Below are 20344 nucleotides of genomic sequence, written 5' to 3'. Positions count from 1 at the left end.
TGAGGTCTCACCAAATTGCCCAGGCTGGTCTCGAACCCCCAGGCTCAGACATCCTCTTGCCTCGGCCTCCCAAAGTGCTGGGATTACAGGCTGAGCCACCACACCTAGCCAGTGAATATTTATTAAGCTATTAGTTTGTTGGTTTTAGAAATCTGGATTTTCAGATAGATTTGTGTTATGTAGTCTTTTTAAATTTTATTTTTATATTTATACCTATAAATATATAAATGCACATTCATGTATGTAATTTTTTTTTTTTTTTTCTGAGTTGGAGTCTCACTCTGTCACCCAGACTGGAGTGCACTGGCCACTCCCGGCCACCACAGCCTCGACCTGCTGGGCTCTGGTGATCCTTCCGCCTCAGCCTTCCAAGTAGCTGGAACTACAGGCACGCGCTACCACGCCCGGCTTTTGATTTATTGTAGAGATGAGGTCTCTCCAAGTTGCCTGGGCGGGTCTCGAACCCACGGGCTCAGGCAATCCACTCACCTCAGCCTCCCAAAGGAATTTTTTTTTTTTTTTACTGTGGTGTTCCTTCTGTTTTCCTTTATTGTTTGTCTCTACATTCCTCTCTCCTTCACTGTCCCCCTACATGCCTTGTTATTAATTCATTTTTCCCTGTGTTTGTATATAATGCTCAAATACTCTTTGAATATATATATATACATGCATATATGAAGATTTAGAGAGGCATTATTTGTTTTACAAATCTGGACTCTTACATGATTTTCTGCATCTTGCTTTTGCTGAAACTTCTGGAAATCTCTGTTAGTCAAATGCTATAGCTCTACTTCAGTGGTGATTTAATATTCCTCAGTGTAGATATATGATCCATACTTATTTAAGTCATTTCTCTTGTTAGTTTGCATTGTCTATAGTAAAGTTTAGTATCTATGAAGAAATAGTAAATAGTCATATACACACAAACACCTGCTTACCCACATGCACTTACACTTAAGTGCTTTTACTTCTGGGGTAATAGCTGGGGAAAAGTTTATGTATTTTAATTTAATTTTAACTTATATTCTTAGACTTCTACCCAAAACACTGCAATTGAATAATTCACATGTAAACCACCAATTTAGAAATTGCCCTTTCCCTGCCAACAGTATATCTCATTAGATTTTTAAATTGCTACCCATATAATAGGTATAAAATCATATCATGGTATGACTAAATTTGCATTTCTTTAGCTCTTAGAGAATATAAGCCTCTTGTTTTTTTGGCTATGTGAATTTTTTTCATTTGTGGATTGCGTATTCATGACCTTTACCTGTTTTTCTACTGGGTTGCTTATCTCTTTATCAATTTATAAACTCTTTATATCAATTTTCTGTTTGTATTCTAAATTACATATGTTTTCCAAATCTATTATTTGTCTTTTGATTTTTTTACTCTATCTTTTATCTTCTTTATAGCATCTGGGTTTTCAGTGTTAGATAAGATTTCCTCTAGCTTTAAATAGTTCATGTGGTTTTGGTTTTTTTTAGATTTCTTTTTGCATGATTTTTATTGTTTTAGTCTTAAAAATCAAGTCTATTATCCAGCTGGAATGCATTTTTGTATACAGTGTAAGTTGTGTTCAGTTTTCTTTCAAGTGAATATTTTCCCACTGAATTGAAATATGGACAGATCTAGCCTTACAATGGTTCAGCTTACGGTTTTTGACCTTATGATGGTACAACAGCAATACTGTACTTTGAATTTTGAATCTTTTCTTAGGCTAGCGCCATGAGGTAGGATATTCTCTTCCTTGCAGTGGTAGGCTGCAGCAGCAAACCACAGCTTCCAGTTAGCCACACAACTACAAGGGTAAAATAACTGATACTCTGCAGTGTACTGTGTTGCTATGTGATTTGCTCAACTGTAAACTGTTCTGAGTATGTTTAAGTAGGCTAGGCTAAGCCATCATGTTCATTAGGTTAGGTGTATGAAATGCATTTTCGCCTTATTGATATTTCAACATAAGACAGGTTTATAGGTCACTGAGCATCTGTACTTATGTGTTCTCTGTTCTCTTCTAGTTTGCTATTTCTATCCCAATATCATATTGATTTTATTATTGGCAGTAAATTACATGCAAACAAACCCACATATGTATACACACAGGATGGTGAATATGTTGTTATGAGGCTGGTTGATTTTGACTATAGTAATTAAAGATGGAGTTGCAGCTGGGCTCGGTGGCTCAGCCCGCAATCCTGTGCCTTTGGGAGACTGAGATGAGTGGATTGCCTGAGCCCGCGGGTTCGAGACCCGCCTGGGCAGTGAGACCTCATCTCTACAATAAATCAAAAAATCAGCCGGGCGTGGTAGCGCGTGCCTGTAATTCCGGCTACTCGGAAGGCTGAGGCAGAAGGATCGCTGGAGCCCCCCAGGCAAGTCTGCGGTGGCCGGGAGCGGCCACTGCACTCCAGTCTGGGCGACCGAGTAAGACTCCAACTCAAAAAAAAATAAAAATAAAAAAATGGAGTTGCTTCTCTGCGTTAGGTCTCTAATTAAAATGGGATTTAGCAAAGAGCCCAATTGATAATCTCCTATTGATAACTACTCCTGATGCTGCTGGTTTTAATTTCACCTTTGTAAAATATTGAGAAGATAAATATTATTGAGAGCCAATTTTTTGTTTGTTTGTTTTACAGGCAAGAAAATTCATACTGTTCTAAGTGTTGTTACTTGTCCAATATTATAAAATGATTATGTGATAAAGTTTGGATTTAAAACATTAAAGCTGTGGGGGGATGGGATTAACAGTAGTAAATATCTGTCTGGGGAAGGGGAAACACCTCTTATCAACAGGGTGCCTGAATGAAACGTAATTGTACACCTAACCCTTAACTGTACTCCACAAAACCATAATAAAAAATATTGATTTAATTTAAAAAAAAACAAAAAAAACCACTAAAGCTATTTCCATTGTGTCAAAATGAAATATTTGGTGAAAAGTACTTTGAAAACAAAGATATATACAAATTGATATGATGGTTATGTCATGATCATTATCACAATAACAAAAACACTGAGTTTTATTTAAAAACAATGCAATGGATTATGTATGATAAAACTTGCAGCAGTTATTTATAATAGAATAATTCTATTTTGATGAAAGAATAATACTTATGTGTTCTTTCTAGATATGATCTATGAATAAAATGTTAAAAATTCATTTTATTCTTAACAAATTTCAATAACTAGTTCTTTTAAACATTCTTTTTTTCAGAACAGAAGAAAGTTAAAAAACCAAAACCTGAATTTCCTGTATACACACCTTTTGAAAGTACATATATTCAGTCTTATGATCATGGAACATCCATAGAAGAAATTGAGGAACAAATGGATGATTGGCTGGAAAACAGGAACAGAATACAGAAAAAACAGGTAAACTTTATAAAACTTGTTTTAATTGATTAAAACACATGCAGAAAAGTACATAAATGACAGGAATACCTTATTATTTGCTTTATTTTGCTTTGCTTTATTATACTTCACAAATACTGCATTTTTTTTTTTTAACAAATTGAAGGTCTGTGGCAACCCTACATCAAGCAAGTCTATTTCCAACAGTGTGTGCTTACTTGGTGTTTCTATGTGACATTTTGGTAATTCTCATGATATTCCAAACATTTTAAAAATAATATCTGTTATGGTGATTTGTGGTCATTATCTTTGATGGTACTGTTATAATTATTTGGATGCAAAACAAATTTCTCTCATATAAGACAGTGAACTTAATTTTTAAATGTTAAACAGATATATTCTAACTGCTGCACTATTTGGTCATTTCCCAGTCTCTATTTCTCTCCTCTGGCTTCCCCACTTGCTGAGACACACCATAATGAAATTATACCAGTTAAGAATCCTATGATGACCTCTAAGTATTCAAGTGAAAGGAAGAGTTGAATGTCTCTCAGTTTAAATACAAATGATTAAGCTTAGTAAGGAGGTTTGGTCAAAAACCGAGACAGACCAAAATCTAGACCTCTTGCACCAGTTAGCCAAGTTGCAAATGCAAACGAAATGTTCTTGAAGGAAGCTAAAAATGCTACTCCAGTGAATATATGAATAATAAGAAAGCAAAACAGCTTTATTCCTAGTACGGAGAAAGTTTTAGTGGTCTAGATAGGTCAAAACAGCCACAACATTCCTTTAAACCAAAACCTAATCCAAAGCAAGACTCTCTTCAATTCTGTAAAGCTGAGAGAAGTGAGGAAGCTACAGAAGAAAAGTTAAAAGCTAGCAGAGATTGGTTCATGAGGTTGAAGGAAAGAAGCCATCTCCATAACATGAAAGTGTCAGGTGAAACAAGTATTGACGGAGTGATCCAGAAGATCTAGTTAAGATCATTGATGAAAATGGCTACACTAAACAACAGATTTTCGATGTAAACAAAACTGCCTTCTGTTGGAAGAAGATACCATTTAGGACTTTCATAGCTAGAGAGGAAAAGTCAATGTCTGGCATCAAAACTTCAAAGGTTATGCTGACTCATGGCTAATACAACTGGTGACTTTAACTTGAGGCCAGTGCTCATTTACCATTCTGAAAATCCAAGGGCCCTTAAGAATTATGCTAAATCTACTTTGCCTGTACTCTAGAAATGGAACAACAAAGATTGGATGGCAAGACGTCTGTTTACAGCATGCTTTACTGAATATTGTAAGCACCCTGTTGAGACCTACTGCTTAGAAAAAAAGATTTATTTGAAAATTTGACTGCTGATTGACAGTGCACCTAGTCACCCAGAAGTTCTGATGGAGCTATACAAGGAAATGTATATTATTTTCATGCCTGCTACCACAGCATCCATTCTGCAACCCCATGAATCAAGGAATCATTTCAACTTTCAAGTCTTACTTAAGAAATACATTTTATAAGGCTGTAGCTGTCATTGAGAATGATTCCTCTGGTAGATCTGTGAAAAGTAAATTGAAAAACGTTTGGGAAGAAGTCACCATTCTAGATACCAATAAGAACATTCATGATTCATGAAAGGAGTTTAAAATATCAACATAAACAGGAGTTTGGAAAAAATGGGTATCAATCATCATAGATGACTTTGAAGAGTTCAAGACTTCAGTACAGGAAGTAACTGCAAATGTGGTGGCAATAGCAAGACAAGTAAAATTAGTTGTGGTGTCAAGGCCAGATGCAGTGACTCATGCCTGTAAACCTAGCACTTTGTGAGGCCAAGGCAGGAGGATTGCTTGGGGCCAGGAGTTCAAGACCAGCCTGGGCAGCATAGCAAGACCCCGTCTCTACAAAAAATTTAAAAATTAGCCAGTAATTGTGGTGCATACCTGTTGTCCGAGCTACTTGAGATCCTGAGGTGGGAGGATTGCTAGAGCCCAGGAGCTTGAGGCTGCAGTGAGCCATGATTGTACCATTGCATTCCAGCCTGGGTGACAGAGCAAGACCCTGTCTCTAAAAGAAAAGAAAAAAAATATTCCCACAAACATTTGCAGATTGTACAGGAGCCATTCACAGTCAAGAGAGATATTAAAAAAGTAAAGATGCAGTAATAGATTGTAACTGCATAAAATTAGCTGTAGTAAATACTGTACTATTATAATAATGTATACCACATCTCATTGTTCTTTTAGTGAGCTCAAGTGTTGCAAGTATTGCTTGAAATGCCCTGTGACACTAATCATCTCTGTGTGAGCAGTTTTTGTCTCTAGTAAATCACATATCCCAGTAAAATTTGATCTTTCGTGATTCTTGTTTACTTTTTGTTTTTGAATTGTAAACACCGTGAAACCTATATAATAGTGTCAGTAATGATACTAGAAGTGCTTCCAACAAGAAGAGAAGTCATGACATTAACAAAAAAATTGAATTGCTTGATATGTACAGTAGATTGAGGTCTGCAAGTATAGTTTCCTGCCATTTCAGACAGACAATATAAAATTACGGTATTGATAAATACAGGAATGGTAAAAAAATATATTTTCCCTTCCTTATGATTTTTTCTCTCAATTAATGCAAGAATGCAGTATATAATACATAAACATACAAATATATATCAATCTAGTGTTTATGTTATCTGTAAGGCAGCAGTAGGCTAATTTTTTGGGGGGATGATCAGAGTCTCATTCTGTTGCTCAGGCTGGAGTACAGTAGAATGCTCATGGCCACCACAGCCTCTACCTGCAGGGCTCAGGCAATCCTTCCACCCCAGCCCTCCAAGTAGCTGGAACTACAGGTACGTGCCACCACGCCCAGCTAAATTTTTTTCTTTATTGTAGAGATGAGGTCTCACCAAGTTTACCAGTTACCTACACTGGTCTTCACCTCTTGTGCTCAGGCAGTCCTCTTGCTTCCACCTCCCAAAGTTCTGGGATTATAGTCATGAGCCAAGTAGTAAACTATTAATAGTTAAATTTTGGGTGAGTCAAAAGTTATACTTGTGTTTTTGACTACTCAGGGGTCGATACCCCTTAAACCCCACGTTGTTCAGTAGTGAACTTTACTTCTAAACTGTTTTCAGAACCGTTTTTATCAGTTTATACTTCAGCAGCAGGATATGAAAATTCCAATTACTGTATTTTCTTGCCAACACTCGGTCACATGTTTTATATTTGAACCATTCTTGTAGGTATTTTGTGATATGGCTTAATTTGCATAATTAATACAGGTTTGTCAAGAGTTCTTTATGTATTTCAGAAATGAGTCTTTTATACATATTTTCTCCCATTCTGGCTTGCCTTTTAAATCTCGTCATGTGTCTTTTGATGACCAGATATTACTAATTATAATCAGCAGTCTGTAACTTTTTTATTTTTATTTTTTGTGTTGGAGTCTCACTCTGTCGCCCAGACTGGAGTGCAGTGGCCGCTCCCAGCCACCGCAGCCTCGAACTGCTGGGCTCCGGCGATCCTTCCGCCTCAGCCTTCCAAGTAGCCAGAACTACAGGCATGTACTACCACGCCCGGCTGATTTTTTGATTTATTGAAGAGATGAAGTCTCGCTGCCCAGGCGGGTCACAATGTAACTTTTCCTTATTTGTTTTTATTTGTGTTTTATTTGAGAAATATCCTCCTACCTCAAAATCATAACAATATTTTCAAATCCTTCTAGAAGCTTTAGTGTTCTACTTAAACATTTAGAACAATCCTCTGGAATTTACTTTTTTGTTTGGCATTAAGTAGTGATTAAGATTAATTTTTTTTTTCAAAAGTTCTCCAAATCCACTGGCCTGTTACCAGTTTAAAAGGACTGCTTCCTATGGCTCCACCAATGCCATATTAATCATAAACCATGTGCCCTTAGCTGTATAGGTCTGTTTTCATGTTTTACTTTGCTTCATTTGTGTACTTGTCCATTCTGTCTTAATTGCTATAACTTTATAATAGATATTTGGTACAGTGATTTTCCAACTCTGTTTCCCTTCTTTAAGATTGTCACTTTAAATTTCCATATAGCTGGGCCCAGTGGCCCAGCCTGTAATCCCACGCTTTGGGAGGTTGAGGTGAGTGGATCACCTGAGCTCGAGTGTTCGAGACCCGCCTGGGCAACTTGACGAGACCTCAACTCTACAATAAAAATCAAAAAAATTAGCCGGGCGTGGTAGTGCATGCCTGTAGTTTCAGCTACTTGGAAGGCTGAGGCGGAAGGATCGCTGGAACCCAGCAGGTCGAGGCTGCGGTGGCCGGGAGCGTGCCGCTGCACTCCAGTCTGGGCGACTGAGTGAGACTCCAACTCAAAAAAAATAAAAATAAAAAAAATTAATAAATAAATTTCCATATAAATTTATAAAATAGCTTATTTTTTTTCTGTAAATTATTCAGCTGAAATATTTAATTGGATAACCATGAATATATAGATTAGCTCTGGAGGAACTGACAGAACATCCACATAGTATTGACTATTGACTGTACAACCCATGAATAATTCTGTTTATTCAAATCTTTTAAAGTTTCATTCAGTAATGTGTTGCGACTTCTTTGTGTGTACACAATGCACATTTTTTTCTTAGATGTATCATGGGTACTTGGTGTTTTTAAATGATATTGCAAGTGGTATTGCTTCTGAAATTTAAGTACATTTAGTATATAGAAATACATTTGAGTTTTGCATGACAACCCTGTATTCAGCAATCTTGCTAAATTTATTTTTTAAATTTTAATGGTTTCTCTATATATTATCATTTTTTTCCTTATTTGTCCTGATTAAAATCTTCAATACACTGTAGAATAGAAATGGTGATAGCAAGTATCCTTGTTTCATTCCTAATCTCAAAGAAAGCTTTCATCATTGACAATTTTTATTTCATCTTGGAAATTATTTACTAAAACTTTATCATTTTACTATTAAATATGGTGTACGCTGTAAGATTTTTATAGCATTTTTATTCAAATATACTTTACAAAGCATAAAATTCACCATTGAAAGTATACCATTTGAAAATCTAATTACAGAATATTTTCATCAGACCAAATATAAAAACGAAAAGCCTAAAATGCCCTGTACCTGTTAGAAGTTAGTTTATTTTTATTTTATTTATTTATTTATTTTTGAGTTGGAGTCTCACTCTGTTGTCCAGACTGGAGTTCAGTGGCACACTCTCAGCCACCGCAGCCTCGACCTGCAGGGCTCTGGTGATCCTTCCACCTCAGCCTTCCAAGGAGCTGGAACTACAGGTGCGCGCTACCATGCCCAGCTAGTTTTTGATTTATTGTAGAGACAGGTCTCGCCAAGTTGCCCGGGCGGGTCTGGAACCCTCGAGCTCAGGCGATCCACTCCCCTTGACCTCCCAAAGGCGTGGGATTACAGGCTGAGCCACTAAGCCCGGCAGAAATGAGTTTCAATTCTCTGCCGTCCTCTCTTCTGTCAACCACTGTGGATTTGTATATTCTGGACATTTTATGTAATTGGAATTATGCACTAAGTGGTCTTTTATGTTTGACTTCTTTAATATGGCATAATAATTTCAAGGTCTATTCATATCGTAGTATGCATTGTATTTCATTTCTTTTTATGAATGAATAATTCATTGTATGGCTATATCACGTACTATTTATCTATTAATCAGCTAATAGACGTTTGGCTTGATTCTGCTTTTTGGCTATGATAGATAAAGGTGCTAGGAACATTCTTTTTTTTTTTTGAGTTGGAGTCTCACTCTGTCGCCCAGACTGGAGTGCAGTGGCTGCACCCGGCCACCGCAGCCTCGACCTGCTGGGCTCCGGCGATCCTTCCACCTCAGCCTTCCAAGGAGCTGGAATTACAGGCATGCACTACCACGCCCAGCTGATTTTTTGATTTATTGTAGAGATGAGGTCTCGCTGCCCAGGCGGGTCTCGAACCCACGGGCTCAGGCAATCCACTCACCTCAGCCTCCCAAAGGCGCGGGATTACAGGCTGAGCCACCGAGCCCGGCTGGAACATTCTAATATAAGTCTTTGGGTTAGGTATACATTTTGTCGTTTCTCTAGGGGTTACAATTAACATCTTAGTTTATAGTAATCTATTTAGGATTAATGCAGACTTCGTTTCAGAAGTGTATTAAAATTTAGCCCCCATTCCATTCCCCTTTATGCCTGTTATAATTTATTACTGTCACAGATTAAATATTTATATATTATATGCATATCAACCTAGATTTATAATTATTGCTTTATGCAGTTGTCTTTTAAATGAGATAAAAAAGAAAAGGACAAACAAAAAAGGTCTTTATATTGTCTTTGGTTTTTAACCTATGTAGTTGTCTTTCTCGATGTTTATTTTTTCATATGGACTTTAGTTACTCTCTAGTGTTCTTTCATTTCCTTCTGAAGGACTCCCTTTAATATTTGTTATATATCAGGTGTGCTAGCAATTGGCCCTTTCACTTTTGTTTTTTCTGGGAATATCTTGATTTTTTTCCTTCATTCTGAAAGATAATTTTAGCCAGATGTATAATTCTTGATAGAATTTTTTTTCTTTCACCACTGATTACATAATCCCATTCCCTGTTGGCCTCCACCGTTCTGATTAGAAATCAGCTGTTAATCTTATTGAGAATTATTCACAAATAATGAGTTGCTTCTCCTTTGTGGCTTTCAAGATTATATCTTTGTCTTTAGCTTCTGACTGTTTGATTATTATACATCTGGATGTGGATCTATTTGAGTTTATCATACTTGAAGTTCCTTGGGCTTCACATTTTGAAAGTTGCTGGACCATCCTTTCTTTTTTTCTTTTTCTTTTTTGAGTTGGAGTCTCACTCTGTCACCCAGACTGGAGTGTGGTGGCCACTCCCAGCCACCGCAGCCTCAACCTGCTGGGCTCCAGCAATCCTTCTGCCTCAGCCTTCCAAGTAGCCGTAATTACAGGCATGCACTACCACGCCCAGTTGATTTTTTTGATTTAAAGTAGAGATGAGGTCTCGCTGCCCAGGCGGGTCTCGAGCCCACGGGCTCAGGCAATCCACTCACCTCAGCCTCCCAAAGGCGCGGGATTACAGGCTGAGCCACCGAGCCTGGCTCTTTTCTTTTTTTCTTTTGTCTTTTTAAAATTTTTTGAGTCAAATCTGTTACCCAGACTGGAGTGCAGTGGCACACTCTTAGCTCACCACAGCCTTGAACTCCTGGACTCAAACAATTCTCCAGCCTCAGCCTTCTGAATAGCTAGGGGCATGCACCACAATGCCCAGTCAATTTATTTATTTTTTGTAGAGACAAAGTCTCACTATATTGCCCAGACTAGTCAAGCAGCCCTCCCACCTCAGCTCCCAAAGTGCTGGGATTATAGGCTTCAGGCACCATGCCTGGCCTGGACCATTATTTTTTCAAATATTTTTCTCCATACTTCTCCTCTCTCTCTCTCTCCCATCCCCCTCTTCCTACCACCTCATGGCACTTGCACTGTGCATGTGTTGGCATACTTGATGATGTCCTACATGTCTCTGAAGATTTGTTCATTTTTCTTCATTCTTTTTTCTTTCTGTTCATCATATCTGATCATTTCAAATATATCATCAAGCTTTCATCATACCTGATCTTTTCAAATATATCATCAAGCTTTCTGATTCTTTTCCTGCTGAAATCTGCTGTTGAACCTCTCTGATGCATTTTTCATTTCAGTTATTGTACTTTTGAACTACAGAGGTTTTTTTGTTTATAATTTATCTATTGATATTCTTAATTTGATAACCCATTGTTCTCATAGTTTCATTTAATTCTGTAGACATGGTTTTCTTGGCTCATTGAACATTTTTGTATGTGTGTGTGTCAGAGTCTCATTGTCACTCAGGCTGGAGTACAGTAACACAATCACAGCTCATTGCAACCTAGACCTCCTGGGCTCAAGTGATCCTCCCGTTTCAGCCTTCTGAGTAGTTGGGACTACAGGCATGTGCCACTACTCTCAGCTGTTTTTTTTTATTTTTTGTAGAGACAAGGTCTCGCTATGTTGCCTAGGATTATCTTGAACTCCTGAACTCAGGCAATCTTTTTGCTTCTGCCTCCCAAAGTGTATGAGCCACAGCACCTGGCCCATTGAACGAATTTAAAATAGATGATTGAAAGTTTTGTCTGGAAAGTTACCTGGTCTTCCTCAGGCACTTTCTTTTTTCCTTTATATGGGCCATACTCTCTTGTTTATTTGCATGACTTGTAGTTTTTTATTTTTGTTGAAAGTGGACATTTTGAATGTTAGAAATTAGCAACTTGGAAAAGACATTCTCTAGCTTTTTGAGGATTTGTTGTGGTGTCGGCTTATTGTTTTGTTTTGGGGTTTTTTTGGTAGTAAGTTTTCTGAGTGAATTCTGTAAAGTCTGTATTTTTTATCATGTGTAGCCACTGGAGTCTCTTTTGTATTAGCTTATTAATCAGCTAATAATCAGATAGGGATTTCCATAAATACTTATTAGCAAAAATTATTACAGTCTGTGTCATGAGTTCTGTGTGTTTTGGTTTACAACCTTGTCTTAACCTTTACTTCTTGCTTCCGTATACACTTAATAATCAGAAGCAGTTCAGAACTTAGGTCTTTGTCAGGTCTTTCGTGAATTTGTGCACACCCTTGAGCATGCATATGTCCTTCTAGATTTTCAGGAATATCGGTGCATTTCATTCCTCAATCTTTTTTCTCAAACTTTTTGGTTTATCGTTTGTTCCGACTGTTTTTGTAGCCTCAGACAACAGACTATGGCATTATCCTGTAAATGTTTTCAAAAAATGCCTCCAGGAAAGCAAATTTAGCATAAGGCCAGTTTTCAGTTAAACAGAAGAAAAAGGACATAGTTATTAAATCTATTTCCCAGCGAGACACCAGACAGGACAGAAAAATAATTATCATTCTTTGCAACTTATCATTCATTCTCCTTTCAGTATTGGGAATATGGGTTGTTATCTCCAGAAATCATGCTTATCTGGGGAACCATGGCTAGGCTGGAGTAAGGTTGTGTCATAAAGTTTACTGTTCCTATCAAGAATCAGATGTTTTTCTTGAATATATTTTGTCTGTGGTCCTAAAAGCCTTTGGTTAATTTCCAGAGTTCAAAAAAGGTTGATTCTGATAGTTCTGGTTCTTTTTTTGTTTGTTGTTATGAAGGGGTGGAATTTGGAAGTTTTTGTAGATGTAAGTCTAGGATTTTAAAAAATCAAGTTAAAGTTATCGTTCCAGTTTTGCTAATAATTTTTATTTATTACAAATGAACATTGTCAGATACTTATTTCTGCATCTATTGAGCTGATCAGATGATTTTTCACCTTAACTTTGTTAATGAGATAAGTTACACTGATTTTATGTTAAGCCTTCTTTTCCTGAAATGTACAAGTTTGGTCCTATGAATTAATTAAGAACTAATGAATTAAAAACTAACATTCTTGCCAGGCTTGGTGGCTCAGTCTGTAATCCCATCACTTTGGAAGGCCGAGGCGAGAGGATTGCCTGAGCCTGCAGGTTGCAGACACACCCAGGCAACTTGGTGAGACCTTGTCTCTACAATAAATCAAAAATTAGCCAGGCGTGGTAGTGTACGCCTGTAGTTCTGGCTACTTGAAAGGCAAAGACCGAAGGATCGCAGAAATTCAGCAGATTGAGTCTGCGGCTGCGGTGGCTGGGAGCGTGCAACTGCCCTCCAGCCTGGATGACAGAGTGAGACTTCAACTCCAAAAAAAAAAAAAAGAACTAACATTCTTTAGTAAATTATTTTATTTGGTTTGCTAACATTTTTAGGATTTTTGCTTTATATTTACAAGAATTGTTGATTTTTTTCTTATGGTATCTTTGTCATGTTTGGTGTCAGATATTTGCCTTATAAAATAGAATTTTTTTTTCCTTTTTCAAGTTTTTATTTTGAAATAATTATAGATTGGTGGGAAACTGCAAAGACAGTACAGAGAGTTCTTATGTACCTTTCACCCAACTTTCCCTAATGGTCATATCTTTGTATGACTGTAGCACAATATTAAAACCAGGAAGCTGGCATTTGTATCATGGCTGTGTGTAGCTGGATGTCATTTTATCACCTGTAGATTTGTTAACCACTTCTGTAATCAAGATATACAACTATTCAGTTACCACAAAAATATTACTCATGCTTCTCCTTTTCACACCCAACTCCTTCTACCCTCCTTAACTTCTGACAACCACTAATATGTTCTCTATCTCAACAGTTTTGTCACTTTGAGGATCTAAATGGAATTATTCAATATGTGACCTCTTAAAATTGACTTTTTTTTTACTCAGCATAATGCCCTTGAGATTCATCCAAGCATTTGAGTGTATTAGTAGTTTCTTTTTATTGCTGAATATTCTGTTGGCATGTCTGTACTATAGTATATTTAATTACTCATCTATTTAAGGATATTTTGGATGTTTCCAGTTTTTACCTATTACAAATAAAGTGACTATAAACACTTTGTTTGAACATAAGTTTTTATTTCTCTTGATTGTATATCTCTAAGTAGATTAACTGGGTCATATGCTTTTAGCTTTATGTTTAACATTTTTAGAATCTGCCAAACTGTATTTCCAAGTGGCTTTACCATTATCATTTCTACTAGCAATATAAGAGAGATCCGGTTTCCTTGCATTCTTCCCAGTGTTTGGCATTGTCATTATTTTTTATTTTTGCTATTATAATAGGCATGTATTGATATTGCATAATGTTTTAATTTCTATTTTCCTAATGACTTGTCATGTTGTATATCTTTCATGTGCTTATTTACCATCCATATATCCTCTTTAATGAAATATTTCATCATGTCTTTTGCCTGTTTTCTAATTAAGTTTTTTACTATTGAGGTTTGATCATTTCTTTTATAGTCTAGATACGGGTTCTTTATCAGATTTTTGGTGTGCAGATTTTTTTTTCTAGTTTGCAACTGCCTTTTCATCTTCTTAACAAGGTCTTTGGCAGAGCAAAGATGTAAGATTCTATAAGATGTAAGATTTAGGCTTTGTGAGGCTTTTTTTGTTTGTTTGTTTGTTTGTTTGCCTATCAGTAATCTAATTGTTTCAGTGCCATTTGTTTAAAAGATTATGCCTGTTTGTTCTTTATTTTTACTTCTTGGAAGAGTTGCATAAGATACTTAAGTTATTCTTCATATTTAGAGGCAATCATTGGTAAAGCCATCTGGACTTTCTTAGAAGGATGATTTTTAATTGGGATTTCATTTACTAATACTTAATAATCATTCTGATTTTATGTTTCTTCTGCTGTCAGTCTAGGTAAATTGTGTTTTTCTAGCAATTTGCATTTTAAATTATGAAATTAATTAGTATAAAGTTGGTCATAGTATCTTCTTATTTTTATTTAATGTTTATAACAAAATTTTCTGTGATTGTGGAAATATTCTATGTTACCTGTGCTAACCAATATGGCATGTGATTATTGAACATTTGAAATTTGGCTAGTATGACTGATACACTGGATCTTTAATTTTATTGAACTGTAAATAAATTTTACTCTAAATAGTTTCATGTAACTAATAAATACCATATAAGACAGAACACATCTATAGACTCTGTAATGATGTTCTCTTTTCGTTTCTAGTATTGGATATTTGTGTATTCCTATTCTCACTCTCTCTCTCTCATCTTTTCAGTTTAAGTTACTAGTCTTTTCAATAACCATTATATGCTTTAGGATTTTAGTCCGTTGAAATTTGTTTTATGTCCTACTCTTGGATTAACTATTTTAAATATTTGATGTACTCTTTAGTTTTTAGTTTTTATAGAGATGAGATCTATATTGTCCAGGCTGGCCTTGAACTCCTTGCTCAAGTAATCCTCCTGCCCTGGCCTCCCAAAGTGCTGGGTTTACAGATATGAGCCACTTGCCCTGACCACTGCACCCTAGGGTGGCTGTGAGCATGCCTGGGTGACAGAGTGAGACTCCAACTCAAAATAATAATAATTTTTATAATCCATCTCCCCCTTTTCAACAGCTTCATTATTGATATACTAGTGACATAAAATAAACTATATATATTTTATATATTTAAAGTGTACCATTTTATGCAGTGTGACATATATATATATATATACCTGTGAACTTATGATCAGAATCAAGGTATTGAACATATATATCTCCCCATAAGTTTCCTCATGTCCTTTGTCATTTTCAGTCTTCCACCTATCCCTAGGCAACCATTGATCTGCTTTCTGTTACTCTAAATTAGTTTGCATGCTCTTGCACATTATGTATATGGAATAATACAGTGTAGACTCTAATATGTCTGACTTCCTTCACTAAGCATAAGTGAAGTTTATCTATATTTATTTACATATCAATGGTTTGTCCTTCTTAGTGCTGAGTAACATTTTATTGTACGGGTACACTACAGTTTTGTTTTGTTTTTCTTCTGAGTTGGGAGTGTTATTCTATGGCCTACACTGGAGTGCAGCAGCAGGATTACAACTCTCTGCAGCTTAAACCTCTTCAGCTCAAGCGATCCTTCTACCTCAGGCTCATGCGTAGCTAGGACTACAAGTGTGTGCCACCACCATGTCTAGCTAATTTTTTGTAGAGAGAGTCTTGCTGTGTTGCCTAGTCTCATCCCAATCTGCTGGGTTCAAGCATTCCTCTTACCTCAGCCTCCCAAAGTGCTAGGATTGTAGGTGGGAGCCACTGCACACTAGTTTTTTGTTTTTTATCCATTCACCAGTTGCTGGACATTTGGGATGTTTCAAAATTTTTTTGGCTATCGGAAATAATTCTACGATGAAGATTTATGTGCAAATTTTGTGTGGACATAATTCTTTCGTTTTTTTTCTTGGGTAAATGCCTTCAAGAAGAATGACTGGAACATGTGATAGGTATTGCTTAAATACTTAAAAAGCTGCCAAACTGTTTTTTAAAGTAGCTGTTCATTTGTATGTTCCTATTAGCAGTGCATAAGAGTTGCAGTTGCTCCATATCCTGGCCTACACTTGGCTGTCAGCAGTGTCTTTAGTTTTAGCCATTTTAGTGGATGTGTAAAAGGCTCTCGATGTGATTCTGATTTTCAGTTCCCTAATGATTAATAATGCTGAGCATCTTTTTATATGTTTATTTGCCATTTGAATATCTTTTACAAACTGTTTAGGTCTATTACCCAGTGTGTCTTATTAAGTTTAGAAGTTCTTCACATATTTTAGATATAGGTTCTATGTGACCTGTATGTTTTGCAAATATCTTCTACAAGTATATAGCTTGCTTTTTATCTTAGTAAAAGTGTCTTTTGAAGAGCAAAAGTTTTAAATTCAGATGTTTGCTTTATAAATTTTTTTAATACTAACTCTTTTATTATTAGGTTATCTTTGTCAAACCCAAAGTCACTAAGATTTTCTTTCTTTTCCTTCTAGAATGGTTATAGTTTTGCTCTTACATTTAGGTATGTGATCCATTTCAAGTTATTTTTGGCCTATAGTGTCAGGTAAAGGTCGAAGTGTCAGGTAAAGGTCGAAGGTCATTTTTGTTTTGTGTATGGTTATCCAATGTTCTAGCACCATTTGTTGAAAAGTTTATCCTTTCCTTCATTGGACTGCCATGGTAGCTTTTGTTGAAAATAAGTTGACCGTATACTGCATTGGCCTGTTTATTCTGCTAATCTCTATGTCTGTATTTACACCAATACAATATTGTCTTGATTACTTTGACTATATAATAATTCTTGAAACTAGATAGTGTTAATTCTCAAGCTTTGTTCTTTTCAAAATTGTATTGGCTATTCTAGGTTACTTACATTTCTGTATAAGATGTAAAATCAAGTTGTCGATTTCTATAAAAAGTCCTGCTGGAGTTTTTGGAATTACATTGAATCTATAGATCAATTAACAATATGAGTCTTCTGATCCATGAATGTAGTATATCTCTTCTTCTATTTAAGTCTTTAATTTCTCTCAAGAATATCTTTTGCTAATTGTATGCCTCAATATTTTATGTCTTTATATTCTAAAAGGCATTTAAAATTTTAATTTCTGATGATATTTTACTAATATGTAGAAATATAGTTGATTTTTGTATACTCACCTTTTATCCTGCAATTTTACAAAATTCACGTATTTGTCCTAATAGCTTTTTTGTAGTCTCATTGAGATTTTCTACATTGATAATTATATTGACGGTAAATAGAGATAATTTGCCTTCTTTCTTTTCAATTTGGAAGCCCTATATGCCTTTTTGTTGCCTTTTTGACTGGCTAGGCAATGTTTACTTGACACCTTTGTTGCATCTTGATCTTTGAAAGTATTTAGTCTTTCACTACCAGTTATGATGTTACCTCCAGGTTTTTTACAGACATTCTTAATCAAGATAAGGAAAATCCCTTCTACTTCTAGTTTGCTAAGTGTTTCTTATTAATAATGAATGGATGTTGGATTTTGTCAAGGTTTTTTCTACATCTAATAGGATAATTTATTGTCTTTTACTTTTATCTGTTAAATAGTGAATTGTACTGATTACTTTTAAATGCTAAACCATTGAGTGTTCGTTTTTGAAATTTTGGGTGAGCATTATTTTCATTTATATTCAGTATTAAAACCGACATTTGAGGGTTTAAATATATCCTTTTAGTGTTTGCTTTCTGTTTGTCTCTCTTGTTTTATATGTGTTGCTGATTCCTTTCTTGCTTTCTCTTGGATTAATTTTTAATATTCCATTTCTCCTCTCTATGAATTTAATGTAGTTACATTCTTTATTTTTAGTGGATAATATATTGCACTCTTGTATGAATCTCTTCACCAATTTGCAGACAATGCAATGATCTTAGACCCTTTATTTCATCTATCTTCCTCATATCTTTTGTGTTAGGAGTTGAATTTTTAGTTTGTATCCCCTCAAATTTCATGTTGAAGTTCTAACCTCCCTTACCTTAGAATGTGACCTTATTTGGAAATAGGATCATTGTAGATGTAATTAAATGAGATTATACTGGAGTGTTTTTCTGTAATACTATGTCATTAGGGAGCATTTGCTTGTTTCAAAGCCCGTAGTCTTTTTCTCATTAGAATTTTTGTCTATAGTTTTTATGGTTGAAATTACCATAAAAATGTATGCACATTAGATTTTCAGTAATTACTTGTTAAATTATAAGGTGCCCAATTAATCATAGTGCCTTTACTGAGAAACCAAATAATAAGGAAGTGGGAAACAAAATATTGGATTCTTAAGGTTGGGAGACTTGAATTTTATATCACTATTTATTATCTGTATGATCTGAATTTTTTTTTCTTATCATTTAATACACAAAAAGTGTGAAATTATCTGCTCTTTCTACCATAGAGGTAAGAGAATATATGTTTAAAAAGCATTCTATAAACTGAGAGACCCTAAAACATAAAGTTTTCCTCTAATTCTGGCCTTGCTCAGGATATGGTATCACTTTCAAAATTTTAATCTACATTTAAATTTTTCTTTTGTTCTTTTCATTAGTATAAACCAAATGAAGAGGGCCAGGCATGGTGGCTTACACCTGTAATCCCAGTGCTTTGGGAGGCAGAGGGAAAGGATTGCTTGAGGGTAGGAGTTGAAGACCAGTCTGAGCAAAATAGCAAGACTCCAGCTCTGTAACAATAATAATAATAATTAATAATAATAAACCAGATTAAGACAAATAATATGTCTCTTACCCTCTCTGCTGTTTGTACTAAGAAGTTCTCCAACCATTTCTCTATTAGTCTTCCTAACTAGTTTTTATTTTAATCATTATTTATTTAGAAAGGTTTTCAATATTTTATCTGGCCTCTGACCAGGCACAATGGCTCATGCTTGTAATCCTAGCTCTTTAGGAGGCCAAGGTGAGAGGATTGCTTAAGCCCAGGAGTTCGAGACCAACCTTGGCAACATAGCGAGACCTCATCTCTACAGAAATTTTTTTAAAAATTAGCCAAGTATGGGTGTCTATAGTCCCAGCTACTCAGGAGGCTGAGGTGGAAGGATCACCTGAGCCCAGGAGGTCAAGGCTGTGCTGAGCCGTGAAACCAACTTGAGCAGCAGAGTGAGACTCCCAATTGAAGAAAAAAAATAAAACCTCTTCTGCAAGATTTCACAAAGTATTGATGTAAAATGATGTAATTAAGAGGTGAGTTTCTAAGGTACAATTTCCTGGGTTTATGACATGGTAGTGAATAACTATAAGCAGAGCTAGTATATCTACATATATATCCCTTATAGGCAAACTGCATGAGGAAAATACCATAGTAGAAAACTCACTGTTGATTTTACTGATGATTCCATGATTCAAATAGGGGAAATATAAACTTTTTTACCATTATTTTCATTTCTAGCATCTTTTAAGCACCAGATACTTCCCTATGTGCTGTACATGAAGTAGCTCATTGAACTTCACAAGAACCCTATATAATAGCATTTTCTCTAATTTGCATAGAATATTTTAATATCAGCAACAGTGCTAGATACTTAACTAAATCATATACAATTGCCATTTTTAGGGCAAAAACATTCAGATATCAAGAATTTTACAAGTTCAACCAATATGAGTAAATCATACATTAATCCATCTAGGGAATATCTTAAACTCTTAAGTCCTTAGAAATGTAAAACCTAGGTAATTTTTCCCAGAATTTTTCAAGGTTTTCATGTGTGACAGTGCCTATAGCACTTTATAGCAATAAGGGAAATATGGTAAATATTCAACTAGTAGAAATGTTAGTATGACTATTAAATGAAATTTAAGTTATTTCTTTTTCTATAACTGATTGACATTTTATAAGTTATAACCTTTTTTCCATCCCTGAAACAGTTAAATACTTTAAATCTACTAAGCAAATATCAAATAATTTTTTTGAAAACAATCATTCAAATTTGTGATTAATGAAAATAGGGTTCTAATTTCATTGAGTGAGCCAAAACAAATAATTTAACATCATAAATATTGTAACAAATACACTCTTTTAAAATAGAATATTCCAC

At 35.4% G+C, this 20344-nt stretch overlaps 1 protein-coding gene across 2 annotated transcripts in view; it reads left to right on the top strand.

The window, feature by feature from the left end:
- Positions 1-20344, top strand: part of DNAJC1 (DnaJ heat shock protein family (Hsp40) member C1) — a 212078-nt gene that overhangs the window by 115602 nt on the left and 76132 nt on the right. Inside the window, exon 7 of one of the 2 annotated variants that reach the window (XM_021715926.1) lies at positions 3226-3378. In XM_021715926.1, the coding sequence (XP_021571601.1) occupies positions 3226-3378 (153 nt within the window). Of the gene's footprint in view, positions 1-3220; positions 3379-20344 lie in introns of both variants that reach the window. The other variant, XM_008065292.2, reaches the window with a different exon arrangement.

Source organism: Carlito syrichta, unplaced genomic scaffold (genome assembly GCF_000164805.1).
Source record: "Carlito syrichta isolate Samal-C Ts95f unplaced genomic scaffold, Tarsius_syrichta-2.0.1 Scaffold103335, whole genome shotgun sequence".
NCBI classification, from domain to species: domain Eukaryota; kingdom Metazoa; phylum Chordata; class Mammalia; order Primates; family Tarsiidae; genus Carlito; species Carlito syrichta.
Note: the sequence above shows the minus strand (reverse complement) of the source record. Positions and strands in the feature narration are given on the sequence as shown.